General features: G+C 54.5%; 1 protein-coding gene across 2 annotated transcripts in view; it reads left to right on the top strand.

The window, feature by feature from the left end:
* The window catches only part of Ppard (peroxisome proliferator activated receptor delta), a 70,423-nt gene extending 49,281 nt beyond the window's left edge, over positions 1-21,142 (top strand). For both annotated transcript variants that reach the window (XM_057751492.1, XM_057751491.1), the window contains exons 3-8: positions 6,666-6,872; positions 13,838-13,992; positions 14,941-15,079; positions 16,214-16,416; positions 16,518-16,968; positions 17,575-21,142. In XM_057751492.1, coding sequence (XP_057607475.1) covers positions 6,746-6,872; positions 13,838-13,992; positions 14,941-15,079; positions 16,214-16,416; positions 16,518-16,968; positions 17,575-17,822 — 1,323 coding nt within the window. In that variant the 5' untranslated portion in view covers positions 6,666-6,745 and the 3' untranslated portion in view covers positions 17,823-21,142. The remainder of the gene's footprint in view (positions 1-6,665; positions 6,873-13,837; positions 13,993-14,940; positions 15,080-16,213; positions 16,417-16,517; positions 16,969-17,574) is intronic.
* Positions 21,143-21,364: the final 222 nt, after the last annotated feature.

Below are 21,364 nucleotides of genomic sequence, written 5' to 3'. Positions count from 1 at the left end.
CTGCCCCTTCTGGTTGCCAGAGCCTTTCACTCTCATCTATTGTTCCTCGGGTACCCAGGAAGAAGTGAACGCAGGAGGCTCAGTCCCTGCCCACTGTCTTGTCTGCTTCCTGCACTCCCTAGCATTTTTTAGGGATTGACCTCAGGTACCCACTAGGGTGAATCCACCCTGGCCTTTGGTGCCCTGGGGAGATGGGGTGACCTGAATTAGCAAATGGGAAGCAGTGAGTTCTATGGAATTGCTGGCCCAGAAAACTGGGTCACTGGGTCAGCACATAGATTACTGATTGATGGGAAAGCTTGAGACAGTCATCCAGGGTCTTTCTCTTCTGGCCTCCCTCTCTGCTGGCCCCAAATCACTCATCAGAGGCATGGGACAACCTCTGCCTCAATGACACTACTAACCCTCATCCCTGCTGCCGTGGGAAGGGGGAAGTGGAAGCGGGGACAACGGCAGAGGGTAGGAAGTGGAGGAAGGCTCAGGCCACCCCTCAGCAAAGAATCGCAGTGCTGTTCTCTTCTCCAGGGCGCTTCCCTTCTGTTTTCTCTTTGCATCTCTTTCAGGTATTCTGGGCAGAGCAGGGAGCACCCTGCAGGTCTCCTGTGGCGACCAGGAGGTTGGAAGGGGACACCTGCAGAGGTCCTGGGGTCCCAGGGCTTGCACACTTTTAAATCAGAAGCCTTGCTCTGCCGAGAGTCTTCTCAGGGTCAGCAGCAGCCACAGTCCCAGTAGATGGCCCTGCACTGCCACCTACCTCAATCACCCCCTGCTTCATGGGTGGGGGGGAGCCTGACCCGGAATTAACTTCTAAGAGACCTCAGATATGAATGCAGGGACTTAAGGAAACTGATCCCGTGGCCAGTGCTGCAGGCCAAGGTGTTGGTGTGCTTATTCATTCACCAAGTACCTGTTGAACTCTCACTAAGGGGCTCTGTGCCAGGCCCTGGGAACCCACCTCAGCAGATCAGAGCGCACTCCTGGGTGTGAGGACGTGATGAGGCCAGAGTAGGCAGGGGATCTGGCAGATTGGAGTCAGGATTGAGGTAAGCGGGGTGAGTGTGTAACCCAGGAAGACTTCCTGGGAGGAGCCGTGGGCTGGTCTGGAGGGACAGCCAGTGAGAGCCAGAGAGAGCCAGTGATCCTCCAGGGAGAGCCACCCCTTCAGTGCCAGCCTCAGCCTCTGTGGCCTGAGGTGATGGTGCAACAGGGGACACAGGACAGAACGGGAAGATGGGCTAGAGAGATGCAGGGACCAGAGCCGGTAGCCACTGTCACCTGTGACTTGGTGGTTTTGTGACTGGAGCAGCCAGGAGGGCTGTGGCAGGCTCTTCTGGCCGAATCAGCTGAGAGAGCTTGCAGCCTCACAGGAGGCAGGGGAGTGAGGGCTCCTGACTCAGAATGAGGGGAGATTCAATTGCTCAGACCCTGCCCCTGGGCCAGGGAGATGTGCTTCTGGCGCATTCTTGGCCCAGCAGCGCACGAACGGTGGCTCCATGACTAATACTTGAGCTACCCTGCCCAGATTCCACCCGTGTTCCCCTAGCCATTCTGTGACCCTGACCTAATTCCTCCCTCCCTCCCTCCTCTCTCTCCCCGCTTCTCTCTGTGTGTCCCTATGCGCTGTTTCCTGTTAAATGGGGCAGTAGCACCTGGTTCTTGGGGCAGTTGTGGCAGTAAGGTTAGGGTCAGTGGTCAGTAGGTGTGGAGAGTGGGCACTGGAACCACAGAGGAGGAGGCTGTGAGCGGGCCAGAGTTGGGGCTTGTGGAAGAGGCCCTGGCAGCCCCTGGCATGCTGGTCACCCCCAACCACCACCACTCCCAGAGACCAAGCACACAGCCTTCTTGAGCATCAAGCTGAGCCTCTAGGAAGACCACACCTGGGTCTCCTTAGCTGACCTCACTGGCAGTGGGATGTCCTGAAAGGAAGCCCCATCCTCTCCTCAGAGAGCCTGTGGCCTCCTGCAGACCTCCCTCTGCCAGCCCCTCCTGGCGTCTGAAGCCCCTTCTGAAGACAAGGCTCCTGATCGAGGGGCGTGGCCCTAACTCAGTGCTGGGAGCTGAGGGGCCACTGCCACTGTGAGCACCCTCGGGGCAGGACTGCAGAGGGGAAGTAGAGAGCAGGTTTGTGACTGGTCAGGTGGCAGCAATCCCGGAAAAGCCAACTGAAGACAAGGTATCAGACAGTGTGGCCGGCAGACTGCACTGCAGGTGGAGTAGGCAGGGCTGTCTGAAGTGGACGGCTCCTGGCAGAATACAGGAGTGGACCGCAGTATGGCGGTTAGAGCTGTACGTGAATGAAGCCCAAGGAATGTGTGTGGGTTTCAGAACTACCAGGCAGCTGCTTCCTAACCTCAGCCTGCACTGAAGAGACAGCTCTGGCCAGGGAGAAGTGTTAATGTGGACTGGTGTTTCTGATCCTGACCTCCTAACAGTGGGATATGGGATGAGCTGCAGTTCAGGGCTGGTTCAGGCGTTGTGACTGTGCACAGGGCTGTCTCATTGGCTCTCAAGCTCAGACGTTCCGTCTTGTCCCCTGGTGGGTCCTCTGGGGGACACTCTCAGGGCTCTGGAACTGAATCTTCTTGCCACTTCTTCCTCTGTCCAGGGGGCATCTGGGGATTGCTGCGGGGCTCACGAGGATCGAGTGACTGACTGTGTGTCACCCTCCCAGTTTCTGGGTGCAGAAGGACTTCAGGAGCAGTCCTTAGCAGGAACCCTGTCTCAGGCCTCCAGGACCTACAAAGAAATGCTCTGTCCGTTATGTGAGGAGATGGCGCTGCAGCATCCCCTGCCAAGGGAACCCCAGATTCTCCCAATGTCCCCCCTGTACCCCATCACTATACCCAAGCAACAGAACTCCAAGCCAGGTCTCTTTTCCCAGTCTCGTCCCACCCACCCATGGTTCCAGACACCCCAGGAGTCTGTTGTCTGTGTTCTGCACAGGAGCCGTAGACCTGATGGGGTCTTCTCCTCGCCCCACTCTGGCCTGTCTACCCCGCACATTGATCTGCAGCGGGAGGGTCTTCGGTGCTTGCTCTCTGCTAGCAGGTCATTTCCCAGCATGCCTCTCTCTGCTAGCAGGTCATTTCCCAGCATGTCTCTCCAGACTGCTCTGTGTCGGACAGGAAGCAGGGATGTGCAAGGCTATGGAAGTTTCTTGTATTCAGAGACTCTTGCAGGGTCACTGCTTGTGTCGTTGCTGGGATCATGTCCAATACAACTGCAGTGAGCAGGAATGTTCTTCTGGACACATTGCTGGCCTTGAGAAGGCTTAGCCTAGCAGAAGAAAAAAAAAACGAGGGCACTCGGAAGACAGCGATAGCGACACCTGGCTGTTCCGTAATGAACCACTTGCGGGGAGGAGTCAGCACTTCTGAGCATGTCTGGGCTCCTGTCATTTTCTAAGTTTAAGACTTGATGGGGCTGGAGAGATGGCTCAGCGGTAAAGAGCATTGCCTGCTCTTCCAAAGGTCCTGAGTTCAATTCCCAGCAACCACATGGTGACTCACAACCATCTGTAGTGAGGTCTGGTGTCCTCTTCTGGCCTTCAGGCATACACGCAGAAAGAATATTGTATACATAATAAATAAATATAAAAAAAAAAGACTTGAGGTGATGGTGGTGGCACACGCCTTTAATCCCAGTACTCGGGAGGCAGAGGCAGGCAGATCTCTGTGAGTTTGAGGCCAGCTTGGTCTACAGAGCTAGTTCTAGGACAGCTAGGGCTATTGCACAGAGAAACCCTGTCTCAAAAAACAAAAAAACAACAACAACAAAAAAAAGACTTGGGGGTGAGGGATCAGGCAATGGTCTTAAGAGTTGTTTACACCAAACAAGCTTCTCCCTGCAGAGCAGCTGAGCGGGTGAAGTGCCAGGGACAGTCCAGTAGGGTGGTGGAGATAGAGCAAGAAGCACACTCAGCTCTGGGAATCGGTACCAGGGCTGCGCCATGGGCCCAGTTTTCAGGAAAATCACATTTTAAGTTTTTGTTTTATGTATGTGGCTATTTTGCCTGCGTGTGTGTCTGTGTGCACATGTGTACTCTGCCCATGGAGGCCAGAAGGTGCCTGAGCCCCTGGAACTGGAGTTACAGACAGCTGTGAGCTGCCACGTGAATGCTGAGAGGTAAGCCTGGGTCCTCTCTAAGAACAGCAGAGCTCTCGGCCTCTGAACCGTCTCCAGCCCCCAGGCTGACCTGGAACATCCAGTCTCCAGGCACCGTACAGCCAACTTGCTTTAAAAGCTTTAAAACAATCAAAGCATTTGAAGTTAGTGTCCCACTAGAGAAAAGCTTTGCAGAAGTGCCATGTTTGTGTGCCCCTCCCCCAGCTCCCTCACGTAACATCTCAGATGGACAGACATCTAAGCTGAAATGGCACCATCAATCTGTGTCTTCCTTCTATCCAGGTTCTGTCCAGGACTCCTCATCGCTTTTAGTTATCCCCACGATGCCTTGTCTTTCTCAGCAAGCTAGAGATTGTTATCACACTTGTGTGTGTGTGTGTTACACACATATCACTGCTCCCCAGCGAAAGTCAGAAGTCTGCAGAAGTCATTTCTCTCCTCCTCCTTCCCCAAGCTAGCAGACTTGGCAGCGAGTGCTTTGGTTGCTGAGCCATCTCCCACCCCCCAAGCTAGGGCTTCATGAGTCTCCCCGGCCGTGGGGGTCCTGGTTTGGAGTTTGTCACTCTGTTGGTTGTATCCCGGTCATCATTTGAATTTTATGATTATCTCTAGCTGACTTCTGGAAACTAGAGACTCGAGAGTCAGAGACTGTGTGTTCCTTCTTCACGTTATTGTCAGTTTTGCCTCTTTATTTTATCCTCATTCTATTTGTAGAAACGATAGCTGTGGTATTAGCTTTCTGTCTGTCTTTTTTTTTTTTTTTTTCGAGATAGGGTTTCTCCATAGCTTTTTTGGTTCCTGTCCTGGAACTAGCTCTTGTAGACCAGGCTGGCCTCGAACTCACAGAGATCCACCTGCCTCTGCCTCCTGAGTGCTGGGATTAAAGGTGTGCTGGGGACCAAACCAGGGCTTCCTGAGTGCTCAAGAGGCAACTGACTTACAAAGCCAGGGTTTTCCTTTAGTTTGTTTTACCTTAAGTTCCCTCTACCTACGTAGAACTTTTATACTTTTATATGATTAAATTTGTTAATCTTTTACCTGTAATCTTGTCACCCATAAAGCTTTTATGGGTTTATTGTCAGGCCTACATCTTATTCACTGTGAGATGCCGTCATTTCTCGTACTTTATGAGGGTTCTTTTGTTTTGGTAGGGTTTCCTGTAGCCCAGGCTGGCCTCAAACTCTCTGGGGATAGCCCTGAACTTCTGACCCTTCTGCCTTCTCCTCCTGAGGGCTGGGATTACAGATGTGCACCCGCAGAGCTGGTTAAAGGATGCTGAGGATCAAGCCCAGAGGCTTGTGTGCACTCCGCAAGCACTGTCTCTCTGGGAGCTGCATCCCCGTCCTAGTCTATGTACCCTTGCTTTAACTGTTATCTCTGGTGCCTTTTCTCCCTGCAGATGTGGGGCCAGCTTCTATGTTAGTGCCTTCTCAGTTGTTCTCACAGCTGACCGAAACTTCTTTTCCTCGTGTGTGTGTGTGTGTGTGTGTGTCTGTCTGTCTGTCTGTCTGTGTGTCCTGTGATGAGATGCTTACACTCTTCCTGTGGCTGTCATTATGTCAGCCCTCTATCACCTAGACTTGCGGGCTGCATATACAGTGGCCCAAAGGACAGCCTCTGAGAGGCTGCTGTGCTGTCCAGGCAGGGGAGGCCTCAGGGTGACTGGATGGAGTGTGAGGAGGGAGGAATACGGGGTATGGGGGTGCTTTGCTGGGCACTCGGGCGGGCACACGCCTTTAATCCCATGCTTAGGGGGCAGAGGCAGGCGGATATTCTTAAGTTCTAAGCCAGCCTAGTCTACAAAGGGACTATTTATTCTAGGACAGTCAGGGCTACATAAAGGGACCTATTTCACAAAACAAATAAATAGTACCCACTATTTAAACTGTTTCCCACAGTGGCCTCAGGCAGGACAGGACGCCCCTCAGAATAGTGGCTCTGGACAGCTGCATTCTTAGCCACGGTGCTGGGTGGGGATGAGGGTGGAAGCTGCGGTGTGTAGGGGCCTCCAGGGGGCTGTGGTGTATAGGGGCCTCCAGGGGGCTGCGGTGTGTAGGGGCCTCTAGGGGGCTGCGGTGTATAGGGGCCTCCAGGGGCCTGTGATGTGTAGGGGCCTCCAGGGGACACTGGATAGTTGGGATCATTCTGCTGCTGCCCAGACAATTTAGGGAGGCTCTTAGAGCAGGGAAGCAAGTAAAGGTGGCACACAGAGTGGCACCGTAACTGCTCTCAATCCTGCCAACCTGCCTAAGAGCCAGATGAGCACTGGCAGGAGGGCAGGGGACTTGGCAGTGTGAGAAGAGAGACCTCTGGAGGTGGTGGCCACACCTGTACTCCAGCACATGGCAGGCAGAAGGTCAGGAGTTGGGTCATCTTTGGCTGCGAAGCCAGTTCAGTGCATCTGAAAGCTCTTCAGAGACTGAGGATGGCCCTGGAGCAGCATTGCCATGTGACAGTGGCCCTGTAGTGTGCCAGCATCTACTACATTACCTCCTGTGGTCACTGCCTCTTCCCTGACCTCTTCTCTCTTCCCTGCCCAGGCGGTCCATCTGCGCTCAGACCCAGATGGTGCCAGAGCTATGACCCGGCCTGCAGGCGCCACGCCGAGTGGGGGTCAGTCATGGAGCAGCCACAGGAGGAGGCCCCTGAGGCCCGGGAAGAGGAGAAAGAGGAAGTGGCCACGACTGAAGGAGCCTCAGAGCTCAACGGGGGACCAGGGCACGTTCTTCCTTCCGGCAGCTGCACAGGTGCGGAGAGGTTGAGGGGCTGGGCAGGCTGGGTAGAGGTCCAGGCTTTCGTGGGCAACCTGAGGTGGGGTACCGAGAAGTGCAGTGAAGTGATTAATGCCAGCATCCTGGGTCCTGCCGTGCCTCTCACCAGCCCTTCTGGAAACAGACGGGATGGTAGACCAAGTGGATGTGAGCTTTGGTGGGACGGGAGAGTGTGTGTAGGACACGTTGTCACCTTGTCACTGCTACCCATCAGTGTCTCTGACCTCCCCCCCCACACACACACCTTCCCCAGCAGCACTGGCAGCAGGCTTTGGTGAAGGGCTGAACCCAGAGCTGTGTCACCAGGCAGGCCCTTTAGCCCTGAGCTGCTGCCCTAGTCCCGACTGCACCCGGAACATGAGACATGCCTGCAGCTGTCATAGCCCACTTGACCTGGGAGATCTGCTGCTAAGTCTGTGTCTCCATGGCTGAGCGTAAACGCCCAGTGGTTTGGAGGAGTGACTGTGACTTGGGCCACCTGTGTGCGTGCATCAGGTTTCACTGACTCTTTCCACTTGCTGGGTCATTTCATTGACCCTCCGTTGGTGGCAGTGGTGACAGTGTTCTCTCGTGGCCAGCACAGCCCTTACATCTGTCTCATCCACACAACACTGTGTCCAGCTTGCACACCGTGCCCCTCAGCCCTGGCTTTCCCTGCTTGCTGAGGCCCCTTCGCTATCCCTGCACAGCCTCTTCCTGCGTGTCTTGGGCCAGTGCATCCATCCTGATGATCCCAGGTCCTGCCCTCAGCGCCTTAGTCAGGAGGGTGGGCTCTATAAGACATGGCTTGCTGCTGGTTTCAGCTGGGCAGGCCGCTCCAGTGGAATGGGCTCTGGCCTCTGGTGTCTACAAGTGACAGTGGCACTGGAGTGACACAGAGCTGTGGGTTGGGCCAGGCTCTTGCCTGGGTCTGCAACCAGGAAGGGATTCCTTGAGCCATGTCATCAGAAACATACAGAGTGAGGGTTTCCTCTTTAGAGCTCAGAGTGGGTGGCAGGGAAGGCACCGTCAGTCCTGCTGATCCACGGACACCCTCAGAGTGACCCCCAGTGGCTGTGATGTGATGTGGGGGTCCAGGCCAGCCTGTGTCCTTGTGTCTCAGAGGGAATGGCTGTGAGGAGCCTACAGACGCAAGTTCTCGGGAGAGAGGGATGACTTCCAGGAGCCAGATTTTACTCAGTGCTGTCACAGGCTGCTTTTAACTCAAGAAAGACCCAGAGGGGGCAGGTGTGCTGTCGCATGCTGTTAATCCCAGCACTCAGGAGGAAGAGATAGGAGGATCTCTGTGAGTTCAAGTCCAGCTGGGTCTGCATAGTGAGTCCAGGCCAACCAGGGCGACATGAGACAGAGACCCTGGCAGGGGGCAGAGGGAAGGAAGCACACTAGAGACAGCGTGCCAGGTGTCAGGAACGTGCTGAGGACAAGGCGTTTGAACAGGGAGGAGAAGGGCACGAGGTCTGGCCTGGCTGCCTGCCCTAGCAACTTTGTCCCCATATCTGGGTCTGGACAGGAAGTGCTGCCCTGTCCTGGGATTTCACACACACCTCACACAAGTGATTTCCCACTTTGAACCATTAGTAGGGTTGTAATGTTCACGTGCCAGCCAAAGTGCAGTGGCTGGAGCGGAGTCAGGTGAGGACGGACAGGTGTTGGGAACATCTGGAGCAGCAGGGCCGTGGGACTGACGGGTGCCATGTCTGACCCTACGTTTTAACAAATGGGTGCAGTAGAGGCAGCTGGGCAACTGGACTGATTGCAGCTATCAAACCCTGGCCTAGGAGACGAGCCCTAGCGGACAAGTCAGAGCTATCGAAGCAGATGTGAGTGGTCAGAAAACACTGTTACCCAGACAGTGACTCAAATGTCCCCGTCTGTCAGCTTAGTGGAAGGACTGTAGCCTGGGGAGGAGCTCCAGGTGCCAGTAGCTAAGGACGGTGCAGATTTGTGCCCCTGTAGTTCTGCTCTGGGAACGTGTCCTGTGCCTGCTCACTCCATGAGCACAGGTGACCCAGCCGTCTACTTACCACAGCACAGCTCATGAACAGAAATGGAGTGTCATCCTCTGTGGGAATCCCTTGAGTAAGCCCTGCTGGAGCCTCAGGGGAACACTGCAGTCCTTAAAAAGAATGAAGTAAGCTGGGCAGTAGTGGCGCACGCCTTTAATCCCGGCTTTGGAGAGGCAGAGGTAGGCGGATCTCTGTGAGTTCCAGGCCAGCCTGGTCTACAGAGTGAGTTCCAGGATGGCTAGGGCTACACAGAGAAACCCTGTCCTGAGAAATAAAAAACAAGCAAGGGTGACGTAGGAGCCAGTGAAATGGTTCAGTGAGCGGATGAAGGTGCTCGACCCAGCCTGCCGGCCTGAGTCCAACTCCCTGGAAGTTGCACGGGTGGAGGAGAGAACCAACTCCTCTGAGTTGTCCCCTGACTGCCACATGCACGTGCGCGCACACACAAGGTAAATTATTTTAAAGGATGAGGTAAAGACCGATGAGACGGTCAGTGGGTGGAGGCTCTCGCTGCACAAGCCCCTAACCCTGGGTTCGATCCCTTTAGAGGGGAGAACCAGACGCACAGTTGTCCTCTCCCTTCCACAGGTGCACCACGGCACACGCGTCCCCAACACACAGATCGCATACACTAGTAATAAATAATAGTTTTCTGTTTTGAGTTTTTTGAGGCCAGGCCTCCTACATAGCCCTGGCTATCGTGGAGCTCTCTCTGTAGACCAGACTGGCCTCAAACTCAGAGATCTGCCCGCCTCTGCCTCCAGAGTGCTGGGATTAAACCTGTGCCACCACCGCCTGGGCTGGGAATAATTGGTTTTAAGGATAAGGTAGAACCAGGCATGGTGGCTCACGCCTGTCACCCTAGCACTTGGAAGCTGGAGCAGGAAAGTTACAAGTTCCAGGCTAGCCTGTTTCAACAAAAAGCATGAAAACCTTTCGTATAATAGAAGATTCTAGACAGTGCAAACCAGAGAGCTAGAGGAGCTGACTCATTCCTGGATGGGGTGCGGAGCGTCCATCATAAGACACAGCCTGCCCCGTGTGCCTTTCTCAGCAACCGTGTGTGGCTTTCATGACTTGAAAAGCTCTTGTTTTATTCTCATCCCGGGGTTAAGATTGATAAATTGACCATGCATGATGGGGTGCGCCTCTAATTCTAGCACACAGGAAGCAGAAGCAGACAGGACTCTGTGAGCTCGGGCCAGCCTGGTCTGCATAGTGACATCCTGTCTGGAGGGCATAGAGACCACCCACAGTAGAGCAGGGATCCATAGGCTGTGGCCCTCACTGCTGCCTCAGCCTCTGTTGTCGGCCTCCTCCCCTGCCTACTACATCTCCCAGTTCCTGCCAGTCCCCTGCCTTGTCCCCATGAGTCTGTGGCTTCTGCCTCAGAGGCTGTTTGGGGACCCTGAAGGAACACTGAAACAGTGGGGAGCCTGCATGGCTCCAGCCCCTGCCTGTGCTCACTCACACTCAGGTGACCCAGCCCCGTCACAATCCCATCCCCGTGAGGCAGGCAGTACAGGCTTCATACCAGCACACAGCAACAAGGAAGTCCATGGCCAGGACCCTGTTGGCAGGGGGGATGGCCCCGGAAGCTGGTGCTCACACCCTCCTCTCCTACTTGATGGCAGCCCACGAGAGGAGCAGGTAGATAAAGCAGCTCTTTGCTTGCCTGCGCTTCCTTTCCTTGGCAGCACTTGGTGAGTGTTTAGGGCCAGGCAGCATGCCAGAGCAGGCCAGGCAGCTTGCCAAAGGAACCAGGCAGTGGTGGACAGGGCAGAACACCAGTCCAAAGGAGCCCAAAGTCCAGGCAAATGGGACAACAATCAAGAAACCGCCCAGTTAGCTGGGTGTGGTGACACACACGCCTTTAATCCCCACAAGAGACAGGCAGACAGAGTTCGAGGCCAGCCTGGTCTACAGTGTGAGTCCCAGGACAGCCAGGGCTACACAGAGAAGCCCTGTCTCAAAACCAAACCAACAACCAAACCAACAACAAAAAATAGAAGGACCTGAGCCTCAGGTTCTCTTAGGCCTATGAGTGAGGGCTATGGTGGGTTCTGGGCGTACCGTAAGGAGCCAAGCTGGTCCATGGGCCACTGCTGGACAACAGCATGCATGCAGCCCCGGGGCGAGCTGTGCAGGAACACCTGCCCTCTGGGAGAACATGGGGATAAGTCAATAGCGTATGTTTGTTGAGCTCCCACTCAAAGATGGGGAGACTGGCACTCAGTGGGGTGCCAGGGCCAAGGTTCACACCGAGTTCAGATGTTTGAGGAGTGACCTCATGCCGTCTCAGTGGTGATCTTGCTGTTGTTTTTCATAATGATACTATTGTCGGGCACAAGGAGCATGCCATGGGCTGCAGTGGAGTGCACAGCTCCAGGGTTGCACGGTTCTAGTCCGGCCCCCACATTACCACCCCCTTGTCAGGGTCCCAGAGAGACATTGTGTTTTTTGTTTTATTTTGTTCTCTGTGTGTGTGTGTGTGTGTGTGTGTGTGTGTGTATGTCAGAGAGAGAGAGAGAGAGAGAGAGAGAGAACTTGGCTCACACAGTTATGGGTACCCAGTCCTGATTCTGCAGGCCAGGCTGTACTCGCCGGGACGCAGCTCAAGTGTGGAGGCGGTGGAGGTGGGGCCCCCTCTTCCAGACATTCTCTTAAAGCCTTCTTCTGCGGGGTGAGGGCCACACACATTGTGAAGAGTGACTTTTCCTCAGATCTCCTGAGTTAATGGTAATCACGTCTTTATCTTTCTTTCCTCTTTTGGATTCAGAGTCTCTCTGTGTAGTCCTGTCTATTCTTAGACCAGACTGGCTTCAAACTCACAGAAACCTGCCTGCTTCTGCCTTCCAAGTGCTGGGATTAAAATCTAGATTGCCCTTTAAATGGAAGCCTGGCTGTTGCGGCCCAGCCGGATCTGCATGGAAAGCCATCCCAGCTGCTGTCTTTCATGTCAGCCTCGGCTTTCCTACCTTAGTGTGGGGGCACAAAGCCTGACTCGAAGGGTTATCTTGAGGTTTTACATGAAATGAAGAGATATACATGAAGTAGTGTAGTACCTAGTAAGGTCCTGGAGCACAGTAAGTGTGCAAGCACACACCCTGCAGGTGGGTCCCAGCCCTGACTACACAGTAAGTGTGCGAGCACACACCCTGCAGGTGGGTCCCAGCCCTGATTGCACAGGGCAGGAGGGTGAACCTGATGAGACCTTTTGCCTCTGACGGCTTTAGTACCCTTGTCTGTCAATGCCACTGATTGTCAGCCTCAGTGAAATGCAATGAAACAAGCCAGGCACAGTGGCATTTGGGAGGCTGAGGCAGGAGAAGCACCATGAGTTCAGGACTAGCCTGGGCTACTTAATTAGACCTGTCTCAAACATACGAACAATCCAAAAGACCTTTGGCTGTGTGTGGAGAACATAGACTCCCTGGGAGCTGTGGAGGGTCACATGAGTCTGGTACCCACAGCTTCTCGGCTTTGGGCTTCAGTGTGCCCTGCCCTCCCAGCCCTCACATGAACACACAGACCCCCCCGCCCCCATCAGATGGTGACAGACTACTAAAGCTCAAAGGTGCTTTGCCCTCCAGGACAGCCTGCCGGAGAAGATGAGGGGTCTACTGTCCTCTTCTGAGGGCCGGAGGGCATTTACACCTTTGCAGTAACAATCATTGGGAATTAGGGCGGTGACCATTTATGAGCTATGTCACCGTCCCTCCTAAACCACAGCAGCCCACAAGACTACAGCTCCCATGGTGTCTCTGCTGTCTGAGTTCCCCACTGCGGCCAGAGTGGGCCTACTGTTAGGTATTCTTAAGACGAGCCCCTCCACCGACGCAAATAATTCTAATCAGACCTGATTAGACCAAATAAAAATGCCCACGTTTAATAAATGCAGCGCTCCGGTTAATCAACGCGAAACCCAAGACCACGTGTTCTTTTTCTCAGCATTGGCCTAAATAGCCTGTGGGAGTGGTCCTGACCCTCCCCGAGGAGGGGTCAGCGCTTGGTGGGCTTTCCGGAGGTGGAATCCGGACCAAGGCAACTCCTAGGGGGAGGGGACTTAGGATGGATGCCAGGGACTGGGGTGATGCTTCCAGTCATCCCAGATCCTTGGATATAGGGGTGTTAGAGGGCTAGGGTCTCACTTTAATCAAACACCTGGGAGCAAGCCTGGGGAGGAACGACCTGGAGAGGCAGGTTGAGGGAGTGCTAGTCTGGGTAGATCATGTGGCTTGGATCTTTCTCTTGGTTGAGTGTCCCTTTTCTGGGGGTTCAGCACCTATCTCTGAAGGCGAGTCTGCAGTTCCAGGAGAGAGCCCCAACTGTAAGGCAAGCATGAAGGGAGGACAGGCAGTACTGTGGAACCAGGTACTGAGGCCCAAGGCAGAGTCTATTGTCTCGTCCCTAAGTCTCAAAGTCAATTGGAAGGGACTCTGGCTTCTGACGGTCATGTGACAGCTCGCTCATCCCAAAGCTGCAGTCTTGGCCTCCCCACCCCTACCGGCTTTAAACCCTCAGTCCAAACCTCTGCATTTACTAACTGAGCGAGGCAGGTACCTGTACTCTCCCCACAGCAGGACCAGCCGGGGGAAGGTCTGTACTGTACCCCCCCCCAGTTTCCAACAGACACATTGCACCCCGTGGTCACCTGGGATTGCTGCTTGCTGACCTCAAAGCCCCACCAGGCCCACTCCTCTCCCTGGCAGGGAGGCTATAAGCAGCAGCCACATGCCTGCTGCCATGGGCCACACATTTGGGGAGATTTGGCCCATCTTCCCAGCAAAGCTGAGCTTGATGCTGACCTCTCAGTGCTGCTCCCCAGGTCACACCGCCTTGAGGGGCTGAGCTCTGGGCTGCAGCTCCTCTTTCTACCTGCTTCTTAGACGTGGTACCTGATTGTTCTACGGCCCCTCTGTCCTGTATCCACAGACCTCTCCCAGAATTCCTCTCCTTCTTCCCTGCTGGACCAGCTGCAGATAGGCTGTGATGGGGCCTCCGGCGGCAGCCTCAACATGGAGTGCCGGGTGTGTGGGGACAAGGCCTCAGGCTTCCACTACGGGGTCCATGCGTGCGAGGGGTGCAAGGTACGGACTGAGGAGCACAGGGTTTTGCCTGCCTCGGGTGGGGCCCTGAAAATTTACCCCCAGCAAAACGTTTCAGTTCCTTTCAGGCCCGAGCTGAAACAGACACCTGCCTCCTGACGCAGCTACCTACTCGGTTTCTGTGGGGAAGGCAGGCTGGACAGAGTGACCTTGGAACGAGCATCTATTTATATATTTGAAGCTGGCTTCCAGTGCCTCATGTCTTTTTTTTTCTTTTTCTTTCTTTCCTTCTTCTTCTTCTTTTTTTTTTCCCCAGAGACAGGGTTTCTCTTTGTAACAGAGAATGGTAATGACTGTCCTGGAATTCACTCTGTAGACCAGGCTAGCCTCAGACTAACAGAGAGCCACCTGCTTCTGCCTCCTGAGTGCTGGGATTAAAATTGTGTGTCACTATACCTAACCCTTAATTTTTTTTTTAAAGACTTATTTGTATACCTGCAGGCCAGAAGAAGGTGCCAGACTCATTAGGGATGGTTGTGAGCCACCATGTGGTTGCTGGGAACTGAACTCAGGACCTCTGGAAGAGCAGCCAACTCTCCAGCCCTCCCCTCCGTTTTTTTAAGATTTATAATTTTTTTTAAGGGATGCTTTTCCTTACTTTAAAAAAAAAAAAGTTCCCTGGGACTGGAGCGCTGTCTTCCATGGTGGGCACTGGCTGCTCTTGCAGGGCCCTGAGGTTTGGTTCCCAGACCCACATGGTAGGTGTCTGTGACTCCAATCTCAGGAGATCTGGTCACCCCCTTCTGGCCTCCACAGGTCCTGAACACGTGTGGTACACAGTCACACATGCAGGCAGAACACTCACAACAAATAACAAATAAAATTAATTAAATCCCGCCACGCCCAGGTTTCAGCCTTTTTTGTGTCCTTACATGCCACTGAACCCCCAGATCCTTGGTCCCCCAGATCCTTACATCCTCGGTCCCACAGGGTTTCTTCCGACGGACAATCCGCATGAAGCTTGAGTATGAGAAGTGTGATCGGAGCTGCAAAATTCAGAAGAAAAACCGCAACAAGTGCCAGTACTGCCGCTTCCAGAAGTGCCTGGCGCTCGGCATGTCGCACAATGGTGAGCGAGAGGACGCCTGCACAGCCCAGCTCAGGGCTCCCCATGTTGCCAGAGAGTGCCCAAGCACCTGCGCCTGGCACAGATGAGGGCCTCAGACTATCCATGAGGCCTGGACGGTCACCTGCTCCCCACACTTCAGCCTGACAGAGCATGCAAAGTCCAAGCTAGGGTTTCCTCGGTCTGTAATTGCTGAGGGTAGGCAGGAACCAGGAAGTGGCCATGTGTGGCAACTGCCAGGACCCAGGTGGGAATTTCTCAGTGGTCAGGTACTCCCAGGAGACTGAGCATCCTTGCCTCAGGCTTCCAAAGACCAGGGAAGCCTCCTGCTTACTCCCTGTGGTGACTAGCCACTGGACCACACACACTGGGCATCTTCAAGCCTTCTCTGGCTTCTCCTGTGTGTGTGTCCCGTGGGTGTGAGGTTCGTCTGTATCACCTGGCATTGTTCCGTTGCAGGGGTCACAGGGAGCCCTAGGAAGCCTGGGGCAAACTGAACCCTTCCTTCATGCTTTCTCTGACTGAAGCCAGGACCTGCTTCGTTATTCAGACTGTAATCTGAGTGTGTGTGTGTTTGTGTGCGTGTGCTGGTACACATGCATGCACATCTCTGGGACCATCCATTTCTTTTTTCTGAGCCAGTCTATCATTGACTGGGAACTCCCAGGATCCACCTTTCTTGGCCCCACACGCAGCTCTTTCTCACGTGGCATCTACGGGCTCGGGTCCTCAGGCTTGCCACGGAAGCCCTTTACCAACCAAGTTTCTGCCCGGCCCATGGCTCTGACCTCTCACTGCTTATTGCGAACGCCCCTCATTATTCTAGTAAGTTTTGAGGTTCTCCACTCTTCCTGACCCACAAGGAAGGTGAAAGAATAAAGTCACATGACAGAAAGGTGGTGACGTGGGGCTCAGCTGCAGGCCCTAGTCACCAGTCTGTCTTTCTAGCTGCCATGTGTGCCAGACCCCAACCCAGTCAACAAAGGTCCTCAGGGAGTTGGGCCCCTGCGCTGCCTCAGCATTGCTCGTTTGCCCCCAAAGGATGACTCTGCATCCCTGAGAGGAGCAGGGGAAGGAGAGGTGCTGCCCCCCCCCTGCCTGTAGCTCCCCCTTGACTAGCCCTCAACCCCTCTACAGCCATCCGCTTCGGACGGATGCCAGAGGCCGAGAAGAGGAAGCTGGTGGCAGGGCTGACGGCCAATGAAGGGTGCCAGCACAACCCACAGCTGGCCGACCTAAAGGCCTTCTCCAAGCACATCTACAACGCCTACCTGAAAAACTTCAACATGACCAAAAAGAAGGCCCGTAGCATCCTCACCGGCAAGTCCAGCCACAACGCAGTGAGTGTCACTGGCCAGCCTGGGCTGTGAGGTGGGTTCAGGGGACACAGGGCGGGGTCCCCCCTTCCCCAGGCCTGGCTTCTGATGGGGCTGGTTTTCAGCCCTTTGTCATCCACGACATCGAGACGCTGTGGCAGGCGGAGAAGGGCCTGGTGTGGAAGCAGCTGGTGAACGGGCTGCCGCCCTACAAGGAGATCAGCGTGCATGTCTTCTACCGCTGCCAGTGCACCACGGTGGAGACCGTGCGGGAGCTCACCGAGTTTGCCAAGAGCATCCCCAACTTCAGCAGCCTCTTCCTCAACGACCAGGTGACGCTACTCAAGTACGGCGTGCACGAGGCCATCTTCGCCATGCTGGCCTCCATCGTCAACAAGGATGGGCTGCTGGTGGCCAACGGCAGTGGCTTCGTCACCCATGAGTTCTTGCGCAGCCTCCGCAAGCCCTTCAGTGACATCATCGAGCCCAAGTTTGAGTTTGCTGTCAAGTTCAATGCACTGGAACTCGATGACAGTGATCTGGCCCTTTTCATCGCCGCCATCATTCTGTGTGGAGGTGAGGGGACAGCTCCCGCTGCAAGGGACAGTGTAGCACAGACCACATGTGCAGAACCAGCTGTATCTTGTTAAACAGATGGAGGTGCAGAGAGAGAAGTTGATGTTGCTGGGATAGCTCGGTGGTAGAATGCCTGTCTAGCGGGCGGGAGGCCCTGAGTTCAGTCTCTAGAGGGGGTGGGGGGGATTATGTTAAAGGCCGTTTTTTGTGGGTGATGGAGAGATTTCTATATTACTTTTCCTTTTTTTCTATCCAGTATAACACACAGGTAAGCCTGATCACTCACAGGAGCACTGAGCTCACTGCAGGCCAGAACCATCCTGGTCTGCAACTCATTTGGTCCTCTCAGCAACCTGGGTCAAGGACACTGAAACTCAGAACCACAGACAGGATCTGAGTTCAAGTACCAAGTGTCCTAGCCAGGAGCTGGCCCTGCCAGACCAGGAAAAACAATTGGTCAGAAACAGAAGATGGGTAGAGAGGCGGGGCGGGGACTGGAATACCCAGGGGTGGAGCCAGTAACAGGGCAAGGCCTAGAGATCCCCAGTGGGCTAGCAGGTTCCTCTGCTCTGGCCTGAGACTCCACTCTTACCCCGTCTTCCACAGACCGGCCAGGCCTCATGAACGTGCCGCAGGTGGAGGCCATCCAGGACACCATTCTGCGGGCTCTGGAGGTCCACCTGCAAGTCAACCACCCTGACAGCCCATACCTCTTCCCCAAGCTGCTGCAGAAGATGGCCGACCTACGGCAACTGGTCACTGAGCATGCCCAGATGATGCAGTGGCTAAAGAAGACGGAGAGCGAAACCTTGCTGCACCCTCTGCTCCAGGAAATCTATAAGGACATGTACTGAGGCTGCAGCCCTGGCCTCTCCGGGCTCCAGCTGCGCCCAGCCATGGGACTGTTCTGAGTAGCAGCCCACAAGTAGTGGGCACAGCGCAGGCAGCTGGGCCTGTTCACAACACTCCAGACACGTGGCCCAGACTCCCACCTTCCCTCCTGCCGCCATGTCTCCCCAGCACCACTGCTCTTCCCCCTTGCCTTCTGCAGCATCCTCCTCCTCCCAGCCTGTCCCCATGTCTGTCCGATCCATGTCAGTGAGGCAGTTGGTACACTCACCCTCAGCCCAGAAGGACCTCTGCCTTTGCCCACTCTCCTGGGAGCAGTGCGTCCTGCAGCAGCCCAGTTCTGCCTTGCCTCTGTCTCCGTCTTCAGTGACCTGAGCCATCCAAAGAAACACTAAGCTCTGGGCCCAGCTTTCCTAGAAGCTTGGCCTGGACTGACTGCTGTCCCAGGCTGTGGTCACCATCACAGGGCTCCTCCTGCAGAGGGGAGTAGGCAAGGAGCCTGGGCCGGGAGCCAGGTTTCTCTCCCAGACTGTCTCCTCAACCCAAGGCACCCCTCCCCAACTCTGATACCTTCCATTCTTCTTGCCAGTGTTCTAGGCCATTGCCACTGATGGCCCTTGCACTGCCCTGGGGATACGCCCTCCAGATGGGGTCCCACACCCCAATTGAAGTACTGATGCCCAGGACTCAGGTTTGGGTCCCAGGGTTAGAGGCCAGACAGCACATGGGGCAGGCTGTCTATCAGTACCCCGCTGGCCTCCACCCTATAGCTGTATTCAGACTGGCAGAACCCAGTGCGAGAAACAAGGTCATAGCTGCCCTTTCCTCTGTCTGGGAGACGCTGGCACACCCGCCCCCCCCCCCCCGCAACCGCCTCAGTGTGACCGTGGCACTGGCCCACCTCTCAGTCACCACAGGACCCCCACCCTGCTCTTCATGAGGTAGCTGGGAGACAGCTGTGCCCCGTGCCTAGGTTGGTGATGTGTGAGCGGGCAGGGGTGTCATGCCAGCTCACAGGCAGAGTCGCCAGGGCTCCGCTGACCAGTCTCACATTCGCACCCAGCAGCTCCGTGGCCGCCTTTTATGCCTGGCTGGTCAGCAGCTCCCAGCTGCTGCTTCAAGTGGCATGGAGCTTGCTGGGTGCTCCCATCTTCTGCCCAGCCCCCTCCAGGCTCTCCTGAGACCAAGAGCTGAGTCCAGGCCCATCCTGCCCAGACCCACGGGGAGCCAGCAGCCAGGCTCTCAGAGAAACGCAGTGGAAGCCTGGGCTTCAAGTCCTGATGTCCTGGAACCTGTGTGATGGTCCTTTGTCCCCAGGGCCTTGGCCATCAGACCACAGCTCTGGAGGGAAATGACTTGGAAAGGGGACAGAATGCTCCTGCCAATGTGGTGACCTTCCATTGCCAGATTACCCCTGCTAGCACACTCCCCGCCCCACCTCCACTGATCAGGTCTTGGGGTCGTTGTCCCTCGGGGCCCAGGCTGTGGATGGAGCTGCATTCCCTGACCCGCCCTGTCCCCGCTCCCACCTAGGTCTGGTGCTGAGGATGCAGCTCCTCTCAGGGTCTGAAGTCTCCAAAACTAAAATGTATATTTTTGCTAGGAGCCCCAGCTTCCTGTGTTTTTAATATAAATAGTGTACACAGACTGACAGAACTTTAAATAAATGGGAATTAAGTATTTAAGAGTTGACTCGAAGCCAGCTGAGTTCTTCATGCTATTCTGAGTACTGAGGGACACCTCTTCCATAGCCAGGGCTGTCAGCAGGGAGGCCAAGGGAGGCTCCTGGTGCTAGCCTAGGGTCTGTTCTGTTCCTCCCTGCTCTCCCTGTATCACCTCTCAGTATGTGGGTACCACTGTTCCTGCCAGGGGTCTGAGGGGGGAAGAATGAACATGTTCGGAAAGGCCAGTAACATTGGGGTCCCGGGGGAAGGAAGGCCCCCCTAGAGGCTGTGAGGCCTAGGTCTTAAGTGGCATGTGGGACTTAAATCAACTAGCCAACTAGCCATGTCCCAAGAGACCATGGAGTTGTGTAGTGTGAGGTGTGATTAGGGTGGGTGGCACAGGACAGCTGCTGGGGTCAGTATCTTCCCACCATGTGAGTCCTAGGGATTGAACTTAGGTCATCAGGCTTGGTGGAAATGCCCAGACTCACTGAGTAATTATTTTTAATCTTTATGTGTATGTCTTGGGGTTTTATTGCTGTGAAGAGACACTATGACCATGGCAACTCATAAAGGAAAACATTTAATTGGGGCTGGTTACAGTTCAAAGGTTTAGTCCATTTTTGTTGTGGGAAACATGACGTCATGCAGGCAGGCACAGTGCTGGAGAGACAGCTGAGGGCTTTTGGATCTCTAGGCGGCAGGAAGTAACTGCCATGTGGGGCGTGACTTGAGCTCACCCCCAAGTGACACACCTCCTCCAATAAAGCCACACCCACTCCACAAAGACCACACCTCCTAACAGTGCCACTCCCTGTCCAAGCATGAGTCTAGGGGGCCCATACTATTCAAGCCACCACAGTGTATGGCTGTTTTGTCTGCATGTATGCGTGCTCACTATTTCAGTGCCTGGCGCCCTTAGAGACTGGAAGTGGGTGTCAGATCCCCCGGACTCAGAGTTACAGTTATGAGTCTGGGTCCTCTGCAAGAGCAGCCAGAGCCAGGTGTAGTGGCACACCCCTTTAAGGCAGCACAGGCAGGTGGGTCTCTGTTAATTTGAGGCTAGCCTGGTCTGCACAGAGAGTTCCAGGACAGCCTGGGCTACATAGGCCCCATCTCAAAAAGAAAGGGAAAGGAAGAAGAGCCTAACTCTTAAGCATAGTCCTCGCTCCAGCCCTATAAGCTCTGAGGGACAAGCATGGTGCTAACATCTGTAAAGCCAGCACTTGGAGATAAGTGGCGGGCAGGTCAGCTCAAATTCATCCGGGGCTGCAGTGTGGGAAGAGTCCAGAACTACACGAGACTTTCAAAGAGGACTGGAGAACTTGGCAGTCAAGTTACTGCTTTCGTGGAAGACCTGGGTTCAGTTCCCAGCCCACCACATTAAGGCTCACAGCTGCCTCTAACTGTGGTTCTAGAGGACCCCACACCCTCTATAGCTTCTATGGACTCCTAGGTACTCATGATGCACACATGCTGGTCAAGCATACACATAAGTAAAAGTCTATATTCAGATCTCTTAAGAAACTCTAATTCTGGGCTGGAGAGATGGCTCAGAGGTTAAGAGCACTGCCTGCTCTTCCAAAGGTCCTGAGTTCAATTCCCAGCAACCACATGGTGGCTCACAACCATCTGAAATGAGATCTGATGCCCTCTTCTGGCTGCAGACACACAGACAGAATATTGTATACATAATAAATAAATAAATATTAAAAAAAGAAAAAAAAACTCTAATTCTGCTTCAAAATTGTACTTCAATGTTAAAAAAAAAATAATTTTGACCCAATAAAAGTAAAATCTGTATCAAAAGTGCCCAGGACTATTGGCTTCTCAGTCAAGTGTTCTAACTACTGAGAGGGATGGACAGTTGTTAGAACTCATTT

The sequence above is a fragment of the Chionomys nivalis genome, chromosome 19 (genome assembly GCF_950005125.1).
Source record: "Chionomys nivalis chromosome 19, mChiNiv1.1, whole genome shotgun sequence".
NCBI classification, from domain to species: Eukaryota; Metazoa; Chordata; class Mammalia; order Rodentia; family Cricetidae; genus Chionomys; species Chionomys nivalis.
This window is presented reverse-complemented; position numbering and strand designations above follow the sequence as displayed.